Source organism: Coregonus lavaretus (assembly GCF_964263955.1).
Source record: "Coregonus lavaretus genome assembly, contig: HAP1_SCAFFOLD_1117, whole genome shotgun sequence".
NCBI lineage: Eukaryota > Metazoa > Chordata > Actinopteri > Salmoniformes > Salmonidae > Coregonus > Coregonus lavaretus.
Window position 1 is genome coordinate 100786 of NW_028162834.1, and position 18049 is coordinate 118834.

The 18049-nt window shown below is 44.4% G+C and overlaps 1 protein-coding gene across 1 annotated transcript in view; it reads right to left on the reverse strand.

The window, feature by feature from the left end:
* Nucleotides 1-18049, reverse strand: part of LOC311118793 (neuronal acetylcholine receptor subunit alpha-7-like) — a gene marked incomplete at both ends in the record, with an annotated part of 83356 nt that overhangs the window by 39085 nt on the left and 26222 nt on the right. Inside the window, 3 exons of the mRNA XM_084193575.1 lie at nt 2690-2799; nt 4105-4149; nt 16238-16377. Coding sequence (XP_084049701.1) covers nt 2690-2799; nt 4105-4149; nt 16238-16377 — 295 coding nt within the window. The remainder of the gene's footprint in view (nt 1-2689; nt 2800-4104; nt 4150-16237; nt 16378-18049) is intronic.

Genomic DNA, 18049 nt, shown 5'->3' on the forward strand with positions numbered 1-18049 from the left:
TATTCTTTCAATTTTTTTATAATGGATTTAATAGTGCTCTGTGGGATGTTCAAAGTTTCCGATATTTTTTTATAACCCAACCCTGATCTGTACTTCTCAACAACTTTGTCCCTGACCTGTTTGGAGAGCTCCTTGGTCTTCATGGTGCCACTTTCTTGGTGGTGTCCCTTAATTAGTGGTGTTGCAGACTCTGGGGCCATTCAGAACAGTTGTATATATACTGAGATCATGTGACAGATCATGTGACACTTAGATTGCACACATATGGACTTTATTTAACAAATGATGTGACTTCTGAAGGTAATTGGTTGACCCAGATCTTATTTAGGGGCTTCATAGCAAAGGGGGTGAATACATATGCACGCACCACTTTTACGTTATTTATTTTTTAGACTTTTTTGAAACAAGTTATTTTTTAAATTTCACTTCACCAATTTGGACTATTTTGTGTATGTCCATTAAATGAAATCCAAATAAAAATCCATTTAAATTACAGGTTGTAATGCAACAAAATAGGAAAAACGCCAAGGGGATGAATACTTTCGCAAGGCACTGTATGTGTTATTTCATAGTTTTGATGTCTTCACTATTATTCTACAATGTAGAAAATAGTAAAAATAAAGAAAAACGCTGGAATGAGTAGGTGTGTCCAAACTTTTGACTGGTACTGTATATCCATAAAAATTATGCTGATTCGTGATTTCGACTGGCTGAGAAAAGCTGCATTTCTGTCTCGTCCCAACTGCCAACACATTCATTACTATGGGAGACTGTGGAGATCGAATTTCAATATTGCAGCAATGTTGCAAATGTCGTAGATAATGTCTAGACACATTTTACAGTGGAGATCAGGTTAATTAATTGCATGGCTGGGCAGATGAGACAGTGGATCTGTAAAAGTAGTAGTAGTAGTAGTAGTAGTAGTAGTAGTAGTAGTAGTAGTAGTGCGTTGGTAGATAACGACGTAAACGATGGCACTTTTTATGAATGTACTGGCCATGTGTATGTTGTCTAGTATATCATGGGCAGGATCTAACAATGGGAATTCCAAACCACCGTTGTATAATTAAGCAATAAAGCCCGAGGGTGTGTGGTATATGGCCAATATACCACGGCTAATGGCTGTTCTTACGCACGACGCAACGCGGAGTGCCTGGGTACAGTCCTTAGCCGTGGTATATTGGTCATATACCACAAACCCCTGAGGTGCCTTATTGCTATTATAAACTGGTTACCAACGTAATTAGAGCAGTAAAAATACATGTTTTGTCATACCCGTAGTATACGGTCTGATATACCACGGCTGTCAGCCAATCAGCATTCAGGGCTTGAACCACCCAGTTTATAATTATGAATGAACCCTCTTAAAAAAGAACTGAACTTTCAATCTATGGTAAAGTTGCATACACAACAAGTCCCCTTTCTTCACTTCTCTGTGTGTCTACCTCTCTTCATGTATTTCTCTTTCTCACGTCTTTGCTTGTGTTTTGCCCTACATGGCAAAGTGAAGAGGATTAGATACCATCTCTGTAAGTTTTTCCCACTAACAGGAGGAGGGGGTTACAGAAAGATGTGACGAGACAGCATAAACCCGACCTAAATCCCAAACACTTGCACATCTAAAAACACATATACCCAGCTGCCTCTCAATGCTAACTCTCACACACACACACAAACAGATACACACACACTTTGGGAGACTTCCAAACTAAACACGTCCATAAACATATCTCACATTCAGGTCCTGTCCCTCCAGGCAGACTGATGCCAGGTCACAGATGCTCCGTTGCTGTTGGTTTATGATATAAACATTGTCAGCTCTAAAGTCATCCCAAGAAAGGATAAATCATAAATGACTGCATCACAAAGTTGTCATTTAACAGGGATGGAGGTTGCACCACCTGTAGAACAAGAGTATGGGAGCTCACCTGTAGAAGAGGAGGATCATGGGAGGAGAGGGGGGTTGTGGGAGGAGAGGAGGATGATGGAGGAGAGGAGGATGATGGGAGGAGAGGAGGATCATGGGAGGAGAGAGGAGGATTATGGGAGGAGAGGGGGGTTGTGAGAGCAGGATGATGGGAGGAGGGGGGGGTGGGAGGAGAAGAGGATTATGGGATGAGAGGAAGATGATGGGAGGAGACGAGGATCATGGGAGGAGAGAGGAGGATGATGGGAGGAGAGGGGGGTTGTGGGAGGAGAAGAGGATTATGGGAGAGAGGAGGATGATGGGAGGAGAGAGGAGGATTATGGGAGGGGAGAGGAGGATTATGGGAGGACAGAGGAGGATGGTGGGAGGAGAGGGGGGTTGTGGGAGGAGAGGAGGATGATGGGAGGAGAGGATGATGATGGGAGGAGAGGATGATGATGGGAGGAGAGTGGAGGATTATGGGAGGAAAGGGGGGTTGTGAGAGGAGGATGATGGGAGGAGGGGGGGTTGTGGGAGGAGAGGAGGATGATGGGAGGAGAGAGGAGGATTATGGGAAGAAAAGGGGTTGTGAGAGGAGGATGATGGGAGGAGAGGGGGGTTGTGGGAGGAGAGGGGGTTGTGGGAGGAGACAAGAATGATGGGAGGAGAGGATTATTGGAGGAGAGAGGAGGGTGATGGGAGGTGAGGGGGGATTGTGGGATAAGAGGGCGTTGTGGGAGGAGAGGAGGATCATGGGAGAAGATGGGGGTTGTTGGAGCACACCTGTTGTAGAGGAGGATGTCAGGGGTCCAGATCTGGCTGGAGGGGAAACGTAGGTTCTGAACCCCGGGGTAGTTCTCTGGGTTCCAGCTCAGGTACACATCAGTCCAGTGCTGAGGACAGAACACAGAGAGACACAGAGATAATCACACAGCAGAGAGACACATCAGTCCAGTGCTGAGGACAGAACACAGAGAGACACAGAGATAATCACACAGCAGGGAGACACATCAGTCCAGTGCTGAGGACAGAACACAGAGAGACACATCAGTCCAGCGCTGAGGACATAACACAGAGAGACACATCAGTCCAGTGCTGAGGACAGAACACAGAGAGACACATCAGTCCAGTGCTGAGGACAGAACACAGAGAGACACATCAGTCCAGTGCTGAGGACAGAACACAGAGAGACACATCAGTCCAGTGCTGAGGACAGAACACAGAGAGACACATCAGTCCAGTGCTGAGGACAGAACACAGAGAGACACATCAGTCCAGTGCTGAGGACAGAACACAGAGAGACACATCAGTCCAGTGCTGAGGATAGAACACAGAGAGACGGTCAAAATAAAGACAAGAAAAGAAGAGTAGAGTAAAGAGACACAACTGAGATTGTCTTCCAGCAAGTTCCACAGGGCTTTTCACTGATTCTCTGATAACAGATCCAGTCTGAGCTTGGGTCTTGGCAGTCTGTCAACTGAAGGGTTGTGACAGCACTTGTCTCTTGTGAATTCACGCTAGTTGACAGACATTTAAATATATTTCCCATGGCCCACCTGGACTCTGAGCCTGAGGGGGTTATCTGATAATATGCCAAAGCCAGCGTCGCATAAACCACACAGCAATGAAACGCTGAGTGATTGGCTAGAAAATTGAGGCTGACGTCCTAATTGGACAATAGGAAAATGATGAATTATGTCAGGAGGACTTATATAAAGGAGTAAATTACTCTATAAAAAATAAAATTAAAATTAAGTGATGGAGAAATTGGTTAGTGACTGTGGAGAGTGGAGGCATTGTTCTCTTGGTTGTGTGTCATGTCAATGACAGAGACCAGACTGGACAAGGTGGACTACATGCCTCTCCCACAAATTCAACCTCATCAACTCTCTATAAGCATGTATCCTCCAGATTACCAAGGAAACATCGGGATAAGCAATCTAAGCTTATGTCCAATCCAATATGTTGGATCAAGCTCAGACTGGCTAAGATAAACGACAAGTTTTAACTCAACAGAAGCAATATATCAAGAGACAATATGGGCAGGCTATTGTTATCTCAATTTACAACTAATAGGATGTGGTCCTACCAGACAACCCCTGTGGCATATCAATTCGACATGGTGTTACTGCCTTTTTGGTGGGATGGGGGATATAATGGGTCACAGTGTCATTCAGTACTCAACCATTTCTACTCACCAGCTGTAGCCATGCGTTGGTCATCAGGACCTGGTTCTTCTCATCCTGACCAAACAGAGAGGAAAATAACAATTAAATTCAATGGCTACAATAGGAAATCATTGCAGTGAATAGCAAAAGGTAAGGTTTTGATGAGTGTCTACTGTAGCTGTTTGGCATGGGTACAAAACAACTGGGCTGTGAAACCTCGCTATAAGCTGCATTTATGTAACCACAGTGTTTTTCTACGAATTGGTTTCAGTGGAGGCATGTAGCACATAATTATTAGATGCCTCATTTCAATCTCAAACAACAAGCCCCATGGACCTAAACAACCCAACACACAGCAGAGAGAGAGAATTCAGACTGCTTGATCTGAGTAAATTGGGCACTTAGCAAGATGTAAGGTTACTCTCTCTCTCTCTCTCTCTCTCTCTCTCTCTCTCTCTCCTCTCTCTCTCTCTCTCTCTCTCTCTCTCTCTCTCTCTCTCTCTCTCTCTCTCTCTCTCTCTCTCTCTCTCTCTCTCTCTCTCTCTCTCTCTCTCTCTCTCTCTCTCTCTCTCTCTCTCTCTCTCTCTCTCTCTCTCTCTCTCTCTCTCTCTCTCACAAACAAACAAACAAACAAACAAACAAACAAACACAACCACCACATGCCATCAAATCCAGCATTATCTTAAAGAGACTTTCCAGAAGATTTGCATGCTTTATAGCCAGTCGCTTTGAAAGTAGCGCTCAAGAGCCAAAACGGGTCCCCGAAAATTGTGTACTACACCATATATGTACAGATATGTGCAGTATGTCATTGCTCTCTCTCTCTGCTGTGTCACCTAGCCGTTGGGATTTCGTGGCTAATTGAGGTAAGACAGTAATTCTGCGCATAGATTATGCATGTATGAACTACACATTGACACATCCAGCCCAAAGCGGGAGATTTAAAAAAATACCAAAGTGGCCAAAGTTCCGGAACATCTCCTTAAGTGCCAAAATATAAATAGAACAAAAGCGTGTCGCCCCGTTACTGCCCTTTACACTCCCTGTAATCATAATCACAAGAAATTACTTGCAGAAACCTCATAACTTAAAGGGACATTTAAAAAAATGTCTACTTCATATTCTTCATCATCATTGGAAACACGACTACCATGGCTAGAAGAAGAGATCTCAGTGGCTTTGAAAGATGGGTCTCAAAGGAGCATAGGGGGTTTAAAGTGTGTGTGTGTGTGTGTGTGTGTGTGTGTGTGTGTGTGTGTGTGTGTGTGTGTGTGTGTGTGTGTGTGTGTGTGTGTGTGTGTGTGTGTGTGTGTGTGTGTGTGTGTGTGTGTGTGTGTGTGTGTGTGTGTGTGTATGTGTGTGTGTGTGTGTGTGTGTCACCAGATCTCAACCCAATGTAACACTTATACTACATGACCAAAAGTATGTGGTCACCTTTTCGTCAAACATGTCATTCCAAAATCATGGGCATTAATATGGAGTTGGTCCCCCTTTGCTGCTATAACAGTCTTCACTCTTCTGGAAAGGCTTTCCACCAGATGTCGGAACATTGCTGCCATAAGAGCATTAGTGAGGTTGGACACTGATGTTGGGCAATACAATTAATCCCAAAGATGTTCGATGGGGTTGAGGTCAAGGCTCTGTGCAGGCCAGTCAAGTTCTTACACAACGATCTCGACAAACCATTTCTGTATGGACCTCGCTTTGTGCACGGGGGCATTGTCATGCTGAAACAGGAAAGGACCTTCCCCAAACTGTTGCCACAAAGTTGGAAGCACAGAATAGTCTAGAATGTAATAGTATGCTGTAGCCTTAAGATTATCCTTCACTGGAACTAAGGGGCCTAGCCAGAACCATGAAAAACAGCCCCAGACCATTATTCCTCCTCCACCAAAATGTACAGTTGCCACTATGCATTGGGCTAGGTAGCGTTCTCCTGGCATCTGTCAAACCCAGATTTGGACTGCCAGAAGGTAAAGCGTGATTCATCACTCCAGAGAACGCGTTTCCACTGCTCCAGAGTCCAATGGCGGTGAGCTTTATACCACTACAGCGGACGCTTGGCATTGCGCATGGTGATCTTAGGCTTGTGTGCGGCTGCTCGGCCATCAAAACCCATTTCATGAAGCTCCCAATGAACAGTTCTTCTGCTGACGTTGCTTCCAGAGGCAGTCTGAAACTCTGTAGTGAGTGTTGCAAACGAGGACAGACAATTTTTACGCGCTACGCACTTCAGCAGTCCTGTTCTGTGAGCTCGTGTGGCCTACCACTTCGCAGCTGAGCCGTTGTTGCTCCTAGACGTTTCCACTTCACAATAACAGCACTTACAGTTGACCGGGGCAGCTCTAGCAGCACAGAAATTTGACAAACTGACTTGTTGGAAAGGTGGCATTTACATTTTAGTCATTTAGCAGACGCTCTTATCCAGAGCGACTTACAGTTAGTGAGTGCATAAATTTTTCACACTGGCCCCCGTGGGAAACAAACCCACAACCCTGGCGTTGCAAGCGCCATGCTCTACCAAGTGAGCTACACAGGACATCTTAAAATGGTGCCAACTTGAAAGTCACTGAGTTCTTCAGTAAGGCCATTCTACTTCCAACATTTGACTATGGAGATTGCATGGCTGTGTGCTCGATTTTATACACCTGTCAGCAACGGGTGTGGCTGAAATAGCCAAATCCACTCATTTGAAAGGGTGTCCACATACTTTTGTATATATAGTGTATATATTGGGTGCATCAACAAAACACCAAATTATGGAATTTCTACTGGAATAAAGGTGTCACATCCCTTCGGACAGTATTCACACCCCTTGACTTTTTCCACATTTTGTTGTGTTACAGCCTGAATTTAAAATGGATTAAATTGTGATTTTTTGTCACTGGCCTACACACAATACCCCATAATGTCAAAGTGGAATTATGTTTTTAGACATTTTTACAAATGAATTACAAATTAAAAGCTGAAATGTCTTGAGTCAATAAGTATTCAACCCTTTTGTTATGGCAAGCCTAAATAAGTTCATGAGTACATATTTGCTTAACAAGTCACATAATAAGTTGAATTACTATATTATTTCTGTACTCCACCTCAGTCGAGCAGTGAATTTCAAACACATATTCAACCACAAAGACCAGGGAGGTTTTCCAATGCCTCGCAAAGAAGTGCACCTATTGGTAGATGGGTAAAACAAATATTAAAAAGCAGACATTAAATATCCTTTGAGCATGGTGAAGTTATTAATTACACTTTGGATGGTGTATCAATACACCCAGTCACTACAAAGATACAGGCGTCTTTCCTAACTCAGTTGCCCTAGAGGAAGGAAACCTTTTTCAGGATAAAAAAGAAACAGAATGGAGCTAAGCACAGGCAAAATCCTACAGTATAACCTGGTTCAGTCTACTTTCCACCAGACACTGGGAGATGAATTCACTTTTCAGCAGAACAATAACCTAAAACACAAGGCCAAATCTACACTGGAGTTGCTTACCAAGAAGATAGTGAACATTCCTGAGTGGCCAAGTTACAGTTTGACTTAAATCTACTTGAATATCTATGGAAAGACCTGAAAATGGTTGTCTAGCAATGATCAACAACAAATTTGACAGAGCTTGAAGAATTTAGAAAATAATAATGGGCAAAAGTTACATAATCCAGGCGTGGAAACTTACCCAGAAAGACTCAAAGCTGTAATCGCTGCCAAAGATGTTTCTACAAAGAATTGACTCAGGGGTGTGAATACTTATGTAAATCAGATATTTCTGTATTTCATTTACAATAGATTTGCTAACATTTCTAAAAACATGTTTTCACTTTGTCATTATGGGGTATTGTGTGTAGATGGGTGAGAAAAAAACATTGATTTAATCTATTTTGAATTCAGGCTGTAACACAACAAAATGTGAAATAAGTCAAGGGTTAGGAATACTTTCTGAAGGCACTGTAGTTCCAGACACTTCCAGAATCTATGCCAAGGCGCATTGAAGCTGTTCTAGCAGCTCGTGGTGGCCCAGCACCCTATTACGACACGTTATGTTGGTGTTTCCTATATTTTGTCTGTTACCTGTATGTGCGCTTCCTTCAGTGTGTGTGTGTGCGCACGTGTGAGCGTGTCTGGGAGGAATGGTGACCTGACCTAAAAACGCTGGAGCACCAGTCAGTCAATGTTGTTTACATAAAGGTGATAAATAAATTAATAACACTAAAGTTATCAGTGCTTCCCTGAGGATCAATGTGTAGCGAAGCACTCACTTACAGTATCCTGGCGAATATCCACTGTGCTATGCTAACAGAAGCAGGCTCTGAGACCATTTGGACTACGCTAGGCTAATACTGAATCTGCTATGTTAATACGAGTTGTGCTGGCTTACAATAGCTACTGAAGCCTAGCTTGTTTTCAGTCAGATGGCCTGACCAATGACCAGTGTGTCAGAAAGGCTAAATTGACTATGCTAATCAGCTACTGGAATACCAAATTAGTTTATTACTTTTGATCTAGAGAAATGACTGCCAGTGATTAAACCATTACACGTAATCAAGCAGTAATGTTATTGTCTGAAACCTTGATACAGTGAACCATGTGTAGAGCGGTGCTGTAGCTATGGTGACAGGTAGGCTACTTTGGAAGGTTACATATGACATATGGACCCCAGGGAGAGATTTCATGCTTAAAGCAGCTCTTCCTCAGAAATAATCATGTGACACATTCTCACCTACTCAATATAGAAATCTGAGGAAAGACAAAGGTAGGTTGTTTTTTATGCACAGTCCAGGTTAACATTGGGCCACATTGAGTGTTTAATGTAACTGAAAAATGCTATGCATGATAAACCCAGCCAGGTCACCCGTGATACAAGTCAGTATTCAACGTCCATCCATGTCTGAGGACGTCGGTAGATGATGTGGAAACCAGCAACTAGGAGCCACAGTGAGCGCTGTTACCTTCAAGTAGGTTTCGGTTTTGCCTGGTGTTGTAGACGGGGATGGAGGATGGGTGTAAGCATCTGCCTCTTATTCTAAAGGGCCAAAGGTTGCATGTTCGACTCCAGCAATAGAAGGTTGATTTTTATATTTTTGTTTTAAGCCCATCCCAAACATTAATCCTTACCTTAACCATTCAGAGTTAATGCCTAACCTTAAGAATTTGGAGTTAATGCCTGAATTTAACCCTAGCCTTAAAAATTCTGAGTTAATGCCTAAAGTTAACCTTAAACACTTCGAAATTTGACGTTTGAGAAACATGGATGAACGTCTAATTCTGACTTGAGACTGTGAGAGCTGGTAGGATAAACCACACACACACACATCAACAACACACAGACATGCACAAACACACCAATGCCCAGTGGAGCGGTGGCAGCTGTGCCCGTCCCGTTAGCCAATCAGGGTTAAATCATGCGTTGAGTGTTTCCCACACAGGACCCATGGGCCCCCCTCACCATCTGAGTCTCACTGCCCTACCCTGAGTCAGGACCACTAGACTAGACCAACAGACTGGATCAGACCTGGATTAGACCTGACCCCAGGACTGGACCAGACCTCAACTAGACTAGACCCCAGGACTGGACCAGACCTCAACTAGACTAGACCCTAGGACTGGACCAGACCTCAACTATACCCCAGCACTGGACCAGACCTCAACTAGACCCCAGGACTGGACCAGATCTCATCTAGACCACAGGACTGGACCTCAACTAGACCTGACCCCAGGACTGGACCAGACCTCAACTAGACCACAGGACTGGACCACACCAAAAAAAACACACCAAGGGACTAAACCAGACCATTCACCGACAATAACCAAAACATCTAGACTGCTAGACCACTAAATCATGGGTTCCTCTAGATCACACCAAAGGAGCCATACCACAACACTATAACCAGACCACAGAGTAGTTCTGAGATAAGGCTGAAAGGACTGTGTGTGAATCAAATCAAATGATATTTGTCACATGCTTCGTAAACAACAGGTGTAGACTAACAGTGAAATGCTTACTTACGGGCCCTTCCCAACGATGCATAGAGACAGAAAATAGAGAAATAATAGAAAAGTTAAACACGTAATAATAAAAGTCATAATAAATACACAATGAGTAATGATAACTTGGCTATATACAGTGAGGGAAAAAAGTATTTGATCCCCTGCTGATGTTGTACGTTTCCCCACTGACAAAGAAATGATCAGTATATAATTTTAATGGTAGGTTTATTTGAACAGTGAGAGAAAGAATAACAACAAAAAAATCAAGAAAAACGCATGTCAAAAATGTTATAAATTGATTTGCATTTTAATGAGGGAAATGAGTATTTGACCCCCTCTCAATCAGAAAGATTTCTGGCTCCCAGGTGTCTTTTATACAGGTAACGAGCTGAAATTAGGAGCACACTCTTAAAGGGAGTGCTCCTAATCGCAGCTTGTTACCTGTATAAAAGACACCTGTCCACAGAAGCAATCAATCAATCAGATTCCAAACTCTCCACCATGGCCAAGACCAAAGAGCTCTCCAAGGATGTCAGGGACAAGATTGAAGACCTACACAAGGCTGGAATGGGCTACAAGACCATCGCCAAGCAGCTTGGTGAGAAGGTGACAACGGTTGGTGCGATTATTTGCAAATGGAGAAACACAAAAGAACTGTCAATCTCCCTCGGCCTGGGGCTCCATGCAAGATCTCACCTCGTGGAGTTGCAATGATCATGAGAACGGTGTGGAATCAGCCCAGAACTACACGGGAGGATCTTGTCAATGATCTCAAGGCAGCTGGGACCATAGTCACCAAGAAAACAATTGGTAACACACTACGCCGTGAAGGACTGAAATCCTGCAGCGCCCGCAAGGTCCCCCTGCTCAAGAAAGCACATATACAGGCCCGTCTGAAGTTTACCAATGAACATCTGAATGATTTAGAGGAGAACTGGGTGAAAGTGTTGTGGTCAGATGAGACCAAAATCGAGCTCTTTGGCATCAACTCAACTCGCCGTGTTTGGAAGAGGAGGAATACTGCCTATGACCCCAAGAACACCATCCCCACCGTCAAACATGGTGGTGGAAACTTTATGCTTTGGGGGTGTTTTTCTGCAAAGGGGACAGGAAAACTTCATCGCATCAAAGGGACGATGGACGGAGCCATGTACCGTCAAATCTTGGGTGAGAACCTTCTTCCCTCAGCAGGGGCATTGAAAATGGGTCGTGGATGGGTATTCCAGCATGACAATGACCCAAAACACACGGCCAAGGCAACAAAGGAGTGGCTCAAGAAGAAGCACATTAAGGTCCTGGAGTGGCCTAGCCAGTCTCCAGACCTTAATCCCATAGAAAATCTGTGGAGGTAGCTGAAGGTTCGAGTTGCCAAACGTCAGCCTCAAAACCTTAATGACTTGGAGAAGATATGCAAAGAGGAGTGGAACAAAATCCCTCCTGAGATGTGTGCAAACCTGGTGGCCAACTACAAGAAACGTCTGACCTCTGTGATTGCCAACAAGGGTTTTGCCACCAAGTACTAAGTCATGTTTTGCAGAGGGGTCAAATACTTATTTCCCTCATTAAAATGCAAATCAATTTATAACATTTTTGACATGCGTTTTTCTGGATTTTTTTGTTGTTATTCTGTCTCTCACTGTTCAAATAAACCTACCATTAAAATTATAGACTGATCATGTCTTTGTCAGTGGGCAAACGTACAAAATCAGCAGGGGATCAAATACTTTTTTTCCCTCACTGTACACGGGGTACCAGTACCAAGTCGATGTGCAGATATACGAGGTAATTGAGGTAGATATGTACATATAACTAGGAATATAGTTACAGATAATAAACAGTAGCAGCAGCGTATGCGATGGGTCAAAATAGTTAGTGCAAAAAGGGTCAATGCAGATAGTCCGGGTAGCTATTTGGTTAACTATTTAACTAACTATTTAGCAGTTAGTATGGCTTGGGTGTAGAAGCTGTTTAGGGTCCTGTTGGTTCCAGACTTGGTGCATCGGTACCGTTTGCCATGCGGTAGCAGAGAAAACAGTCTATGGCAATTTTTGGGCCTTCTTCTGACATTGCCTGGTATAGAGGTCCTGGATGGCAGGAAGCTTGGCCCCAGTGATGTACTGGACCGTACGCACTACGCTCTGTAGCGCCTTGCGGTCGGATGCCGAGCAGTTGCCATACCAAGTGGTGATGCAACAAGTCAGGATGCTCTTGATGGTGCAGCTGTATAACTTTTTGAGGATCTGAGGGCCCATGTCAAATCTTTTCAGCCTCCTGAGGGGGAAAGGGCATTGTTGTGCCCTCTTCACGACTGTGTTGGTGTGTGTGGACCATGACAGATCCTTAGTGATGTAGAACCGCTCCACTACAGCCCTGTCGATGTGAATGGGGGCGTGCTCTGCCCTCAGTTTCCTGTAGTCCACAATCAACTCCTATGTCTTGCTGACGTTGAGGGAGAAGTTGTTGTCCTGGCACCACACTACCAGGTCTCTCCTCCCTATAGGCTGTCTTGTTGTCGTCGGTGTCGTCTGCAAACTTAATGATGATGTTGGAGTCGTGACTGGCCACGCAGTCGTGGGTGAACAGGGAGTACAGGAGGGGATTAAGCACGCACCCCTGAGGGGCCCCCGTGTTGAGGGTCAGCATGGTGTATGTGTTGTTGCCAACCCTCACCACCTGGGGGTGGCCCGTCAGGAAGTCCAGCATCCAGTTGCAGAGGGAAGTGTTCAGTCCCAGGGTCCTGAGCTTAGTGATGAGCTTGGAGGGCAGTATGGTGTTGAACGCTGAGCTGTAGTAAATTAACAGCATTCTCACATAGGTGTTCCTCTTGTCCAGGTGGGAAAGGGCAGTGTGGAGTACAATAGAGATTGCGTCATCTGTGGATCTGTTGGGGCGGTATGCGAATTGGACTGGGTCCAGAGTGTCTGGGATGATGGTGTTGATGTGAGCTATGACCAGCCTTTCAAAGCATTTCATGGCTACAGATGTGAGTGCTACGGGGTGATAGTCATTTAGACAGGTTACCTTGGCGTTCTTGGGCACAGGGACTATGGTGGTCTGCCTGAAACATGTAGGTATTACAGACTGGGTCACAGAGAGGTTGAAAAATGTCAGTGAAGACACTTGCCAGCTGGTCAGCGCATGCTCTAAGTAGTCGTCCTAGTATTCCTTCTGGCCCCGCGGCCTTGCGAATGTTAATCTGTTTAAAAGTCTTACTCACATCGTCTACAGAGTGTGATCACACAGTCGTCCGGAACAGCTGGTGCTCTCATGCATGGTTCGAAGTGAGAAAGCATTTAGCTCATCTGGTAGCCTCGCGTCACTGGTGCAAGCCCTGCCACATCTGACAAGCATCAGCGCCGGTGTAGTAGGATTCAATCTTAGTCCTGTATTGACACTTTGCCTGTTTGATGGTTCATCGGAGGGGGTAGCAGGATTTCTTATAAGCATTCAGATTAGTGTCCCACTCCTTGAAAGCAGCAGTGCGGATGTTGCCTGTAATCCATGGCTTCTGGTTGGGATGTGTACGTGCGGTCTCTGTGGGGATGAAGTCCTCGATGCACTTATTAATGAAGTATGGTTGTGTGTGTATCCATGCGTTTGTGTTTCCTCATTGTTTCCAATCTATTTAAATCTAGGAGACTTCAGTAAAACGCCTACACATCTCTCTCACTCAGTCAACTCTGAATAGAGAGAGAGTTGAGTGAGCCAAAGCCAACACACACAAAACCCATTTCAGAGCCACTATAAAATCCCCCCCCCCCCCCCCCCCCCTCTCCCCCGTATGCTCCACCCAGCTCTATTTCTCTGTTTCCTCTTCCTTTCCTCAGAGTCTGGCTGACGAATGTGATCAAACATCTGACTGTTGTAAAACCCATATTTAACACAGAAACAGTTTGGTTCTCTCTGTGTTGTTTTCTACAGCCCTGAACAACTGACTGACAGCCAGGGGAAAAAACACCACTGCCCCAGGGGCTTGTGACAGAGAAGAGAATATGACGGAGAGAGGACATACACTCCTAATACTGCTAACACACCCTACACACCCCTAACACACTTTTAAAGTTTACTACAAGCTCCACTCCGTTGATCTACGTGCGTGCACGTGGATGGAGTGGGATTTCTGTAGTAGCGGACACCTTTTGGTAACATGATATCCTGGCCGGTCCCACACCCATTCACTAGGGGGCGATAGCAAAGTATGTTATTTTTGTCTTTCACCTTCCCTTGCTAGTAGTAGCTAGCTGGCAGCCTGGCTAGCTGGCTTTAGCCTGGCTAAAAACACTGCAAGCTAGCTAGCCTTTTAGTTTCCCACATCTCCATGTGAAATAATCAGATTTATAATGAAATAATATGCCCTGGCAAATATTCTTATACTTGCTTATCAATGCAAAATAGACTACTTTGATGCATAACCTATAGATCAGATCAAGGAACCAAGCAAGCTTCATTGCCTACACAACACTGCCCCCACGGCTACGGAAGGGATGATACGGCGCATTACAATTTTCATGTGGCACGGGAGTACGTCACATGTCGGAACGCACTACAAGAAGCCGCCCCTTTTGTGCCGAAAAACGACACTACAACACTGCGTTACGCTCTGTCGGCGCCGTATGCAAATTCTGTATAGACCCCTTATCAACCTCCTAAGGTCTAAGGGTCCGGGGCTGGGTTTCTACTAAGCTAACATATGGAAATGTGTATAGTAACACTTCTAATACTCCTTACACTCCTAACACTCTTAACCATTGTCTTGAAGCTTTTACCACATGCATATATATTCATTTAGATTTCATAGAGGATAGAATAGAGAGTATTGAATGAGAAGAAGGTCATTATAAAAGTATGATCATACCCTTCACAGGTCACTGAAGTGTGTGTGTGTGTGTGTGTGCATGCGTGCTTGCGTGTAAACGTCTGTCTGACCCTCTGTGTATGAATGATAGGGACACTGAGGACCTAATGACAAGAACATGCCTACTATGGGGTGGTGATGTGTCCATGTGTCAGAGTCTCAGCATGGGTCTGTTCTGACTGTGAGGCGATGGAATTGTGGTGCAGTACTCTATCAGTGCACACACACACACACACACACACAGCTTGGGGAAAAGTGTGACGGAGTTTCTGGATCTTTGCTCAAGCAAGAAATATGATGCATTAGAATCCCTCTGGTGAGACTCTCTCTCTCACACACACAGAGAGTGCATCAGTCTACATTTGTGAGGAACTGACATTCAAGTCGGCAAATTTTTCTTCATTTGGCAATGCACTGAGTTCCAAAAACATTAGGAACACCTTCCTAATATTGAGTTGCACCCCCTTTTGCCCTCAGAACAGCCTCAATTCGTCGGGGCATGGACTCTATACAAGGCGTCGGAAGCGTTCCACAGGGATGCTGGCCCATGTTGACTCCAATGATTACTACAATTGTGCCAAGTTGGCTGGATGTCCTTTGGGTGGTGGACCATTCTTGATACACACGGGAAACTGTTGAGCATGAAAAACCCTGCACTGTTGCAGTTCTTGACACACTCATACCGGTGCGCCTGGTACCTACTACCATACCCTGTTCATAAGGCACTTAAAACTTTTGTCTTGCCCATTCACCCACTGAATGGCACACATACACAACACATGTCTCAATTGTCTCAAGGCTTACAAATCCTTCTTTAACCTGTCTCTTCCCCTTCATCTACACTGATTTAAGTGGATTTAACAAGTGACATCAATAAGGGATCATAGCTTCCACCTGGATTCACCTGGTCAGTCTATGTCATGGAAATAGTTCCTAATGTTTTGTACACTCAGTGTATACACAGAGTGCACATTCATGTGTGTGTGTGTGTGTGTGTGTGTGTGTGCGTGAGAGCGTCTGTCTGGGAGGTGTTATATAACAGGAGCCAAACAGCAGAAGCGCATTACATCTACACATCTGCAGATACGTCACCTAACCTCAGAAGTACATACCTGCCACTGTACGTCACCTCCACACACACACACGCCCTCTCAACAGACAATGTTCGAAGCTTCAACATCTCTCTTACACACCAGTAGTGAAAGTGTCAGTCCTTGTTTAATCAACATACACCTCCACACACATAAACAACTAGCCAACAAATTCATGCCCCCTCCCCCTCTCACACACACCCCGACACACACACACAGTCCCTCCCTCACCACGTCTATGATCTGCAGCAGAGTCATTCCCAGCTCCACCAGAAGAGGAGAGGAGTCGTTGATCACTGGTCTCTCCAGGCGGTTGTAGTTGGCCATCAGCTCCTTGTACAGTCTGCGCTGGTGCTCCCCCTGTAGGGACCCTGGGGAACAACAAGGGAACGAGTGAGAGTTCATGTTAGTTAATTAAATGTATATTCTACAGTTTCTCAGTTGGCTGGGTGGGTGGGGGTCAGTGGCGATTAGGATGATGTGTTTGCTGGCCCAGCTCTCATCCCCTTGACTCTTCTCCTCTCTCCTCTCCTCCCTCTCTCCCACTGATCCCATTAAGATCCATCTCTAAAGCTGAGGCCAGGGGAAAGGAGAGGAGAGGAGAGGAGAGGAGAGGAGAGGAGAGGAGAGGAGAGGAGAGGAGAGGAGAGGAGATAGCTACACCACCTGCAGCATTGGTCAGATAAGGACAATGGACATTAAACACCCGGGCATCACAGTTGTGTTAGTCTAGCGCCAACTGGCACCACAACAGGCTGTTCATTAACCTCTATGGGATCGGTGTCCTGTATACGGGACGGTTGAGCTAACATGCGCTAATGTGATTAGCATGACTGTTGTAAGTAACAACAAACTTTCCAGGACATAGACATGTCTTATATGGGCAGAAAGCTTAAATTCCTGTTAATCTAACTGCACTGTCCAATTTACAGTAGCTATTACAGTGAAAAAATAACATGCTATTGTTTGAGGAGAGTGCACAACAACAAAAAACGTATCACAGCAACTGGTTTAATACATTCACCTCTGAAGGTAAATAATGTATTTACATTCAGTAATCTTGCTCTGATTTGTCATCCTAAGGGTCCCAGAGATAAATTGCAGCATAGTTTTGTTTGATAAAATCCAATTTTATATTCAAATGTAGGAACTAGGTTCTACAGTTTGAACCCTTGCTGTCTCTGGCTCCACACCCACCCCGCCCGGCCATCTAGATGTGTGAAAGTTAGTATATAAACTAATGATCCATCATGTATGACATTCCTGGGAGTGTGTAAAGGTACATTTAGTATTACCATATCATTTTTGTATGTTCTCTATAGTTGTGTACTTGAAAATGTATCAATTGACCAATTCGGCACATTTGGGCAGACTTGTTACAAAATAGTCCAGTATTGCAATGCTTCACTGGATCAATCTGAAACTTTGCGCACACTACTGCCATCTAGTCGCCAAAATCTAAATTGTGCCTAAACTGCAATATTATATTGCGGCCTTTCTCTTGCATTTCAAAGATGATGGAACAAAAACAATAATAGAAAACATGTTTTTTTGTTTGTATTATATTTTACCAGATCTAATGTGTTATACACTCCTACATTAATTTCAAATTTCCACAAACTTCAAAGTGTTTCCTTTCAAATGGTATCAATAATATGCATATCCTTGCTTCAGGTCCTGTGCTACAGGCAGTTCGATTTGGGTATGTCATTTTAGGTGAAAATTGAAAAAAAGGGTCAGATCCTTAAGAGGTTAACTGATCCTAAAAGGGAGTTTGTTCAGAACTATGGCTAAACATATTCATGGCCTAAATGTGTTCTCCTCATACATGAGAGAGAAATGAATGCATAACCGAAATGTGCAGACAGTGGTCATAAGAGAATACTCCAGTCCTAGACACACTGTTCTGGGTTGGTTCATAGATGACTGTATAGATAGAGGGAAGCAGTTGTAGTCTACAGTACATGTTGGTTTTGGATTCACACCTCTCGCCCCCTTGGACAGCCAACACCAGGCATGGCAGACTGTGGAAGACAAGCACTG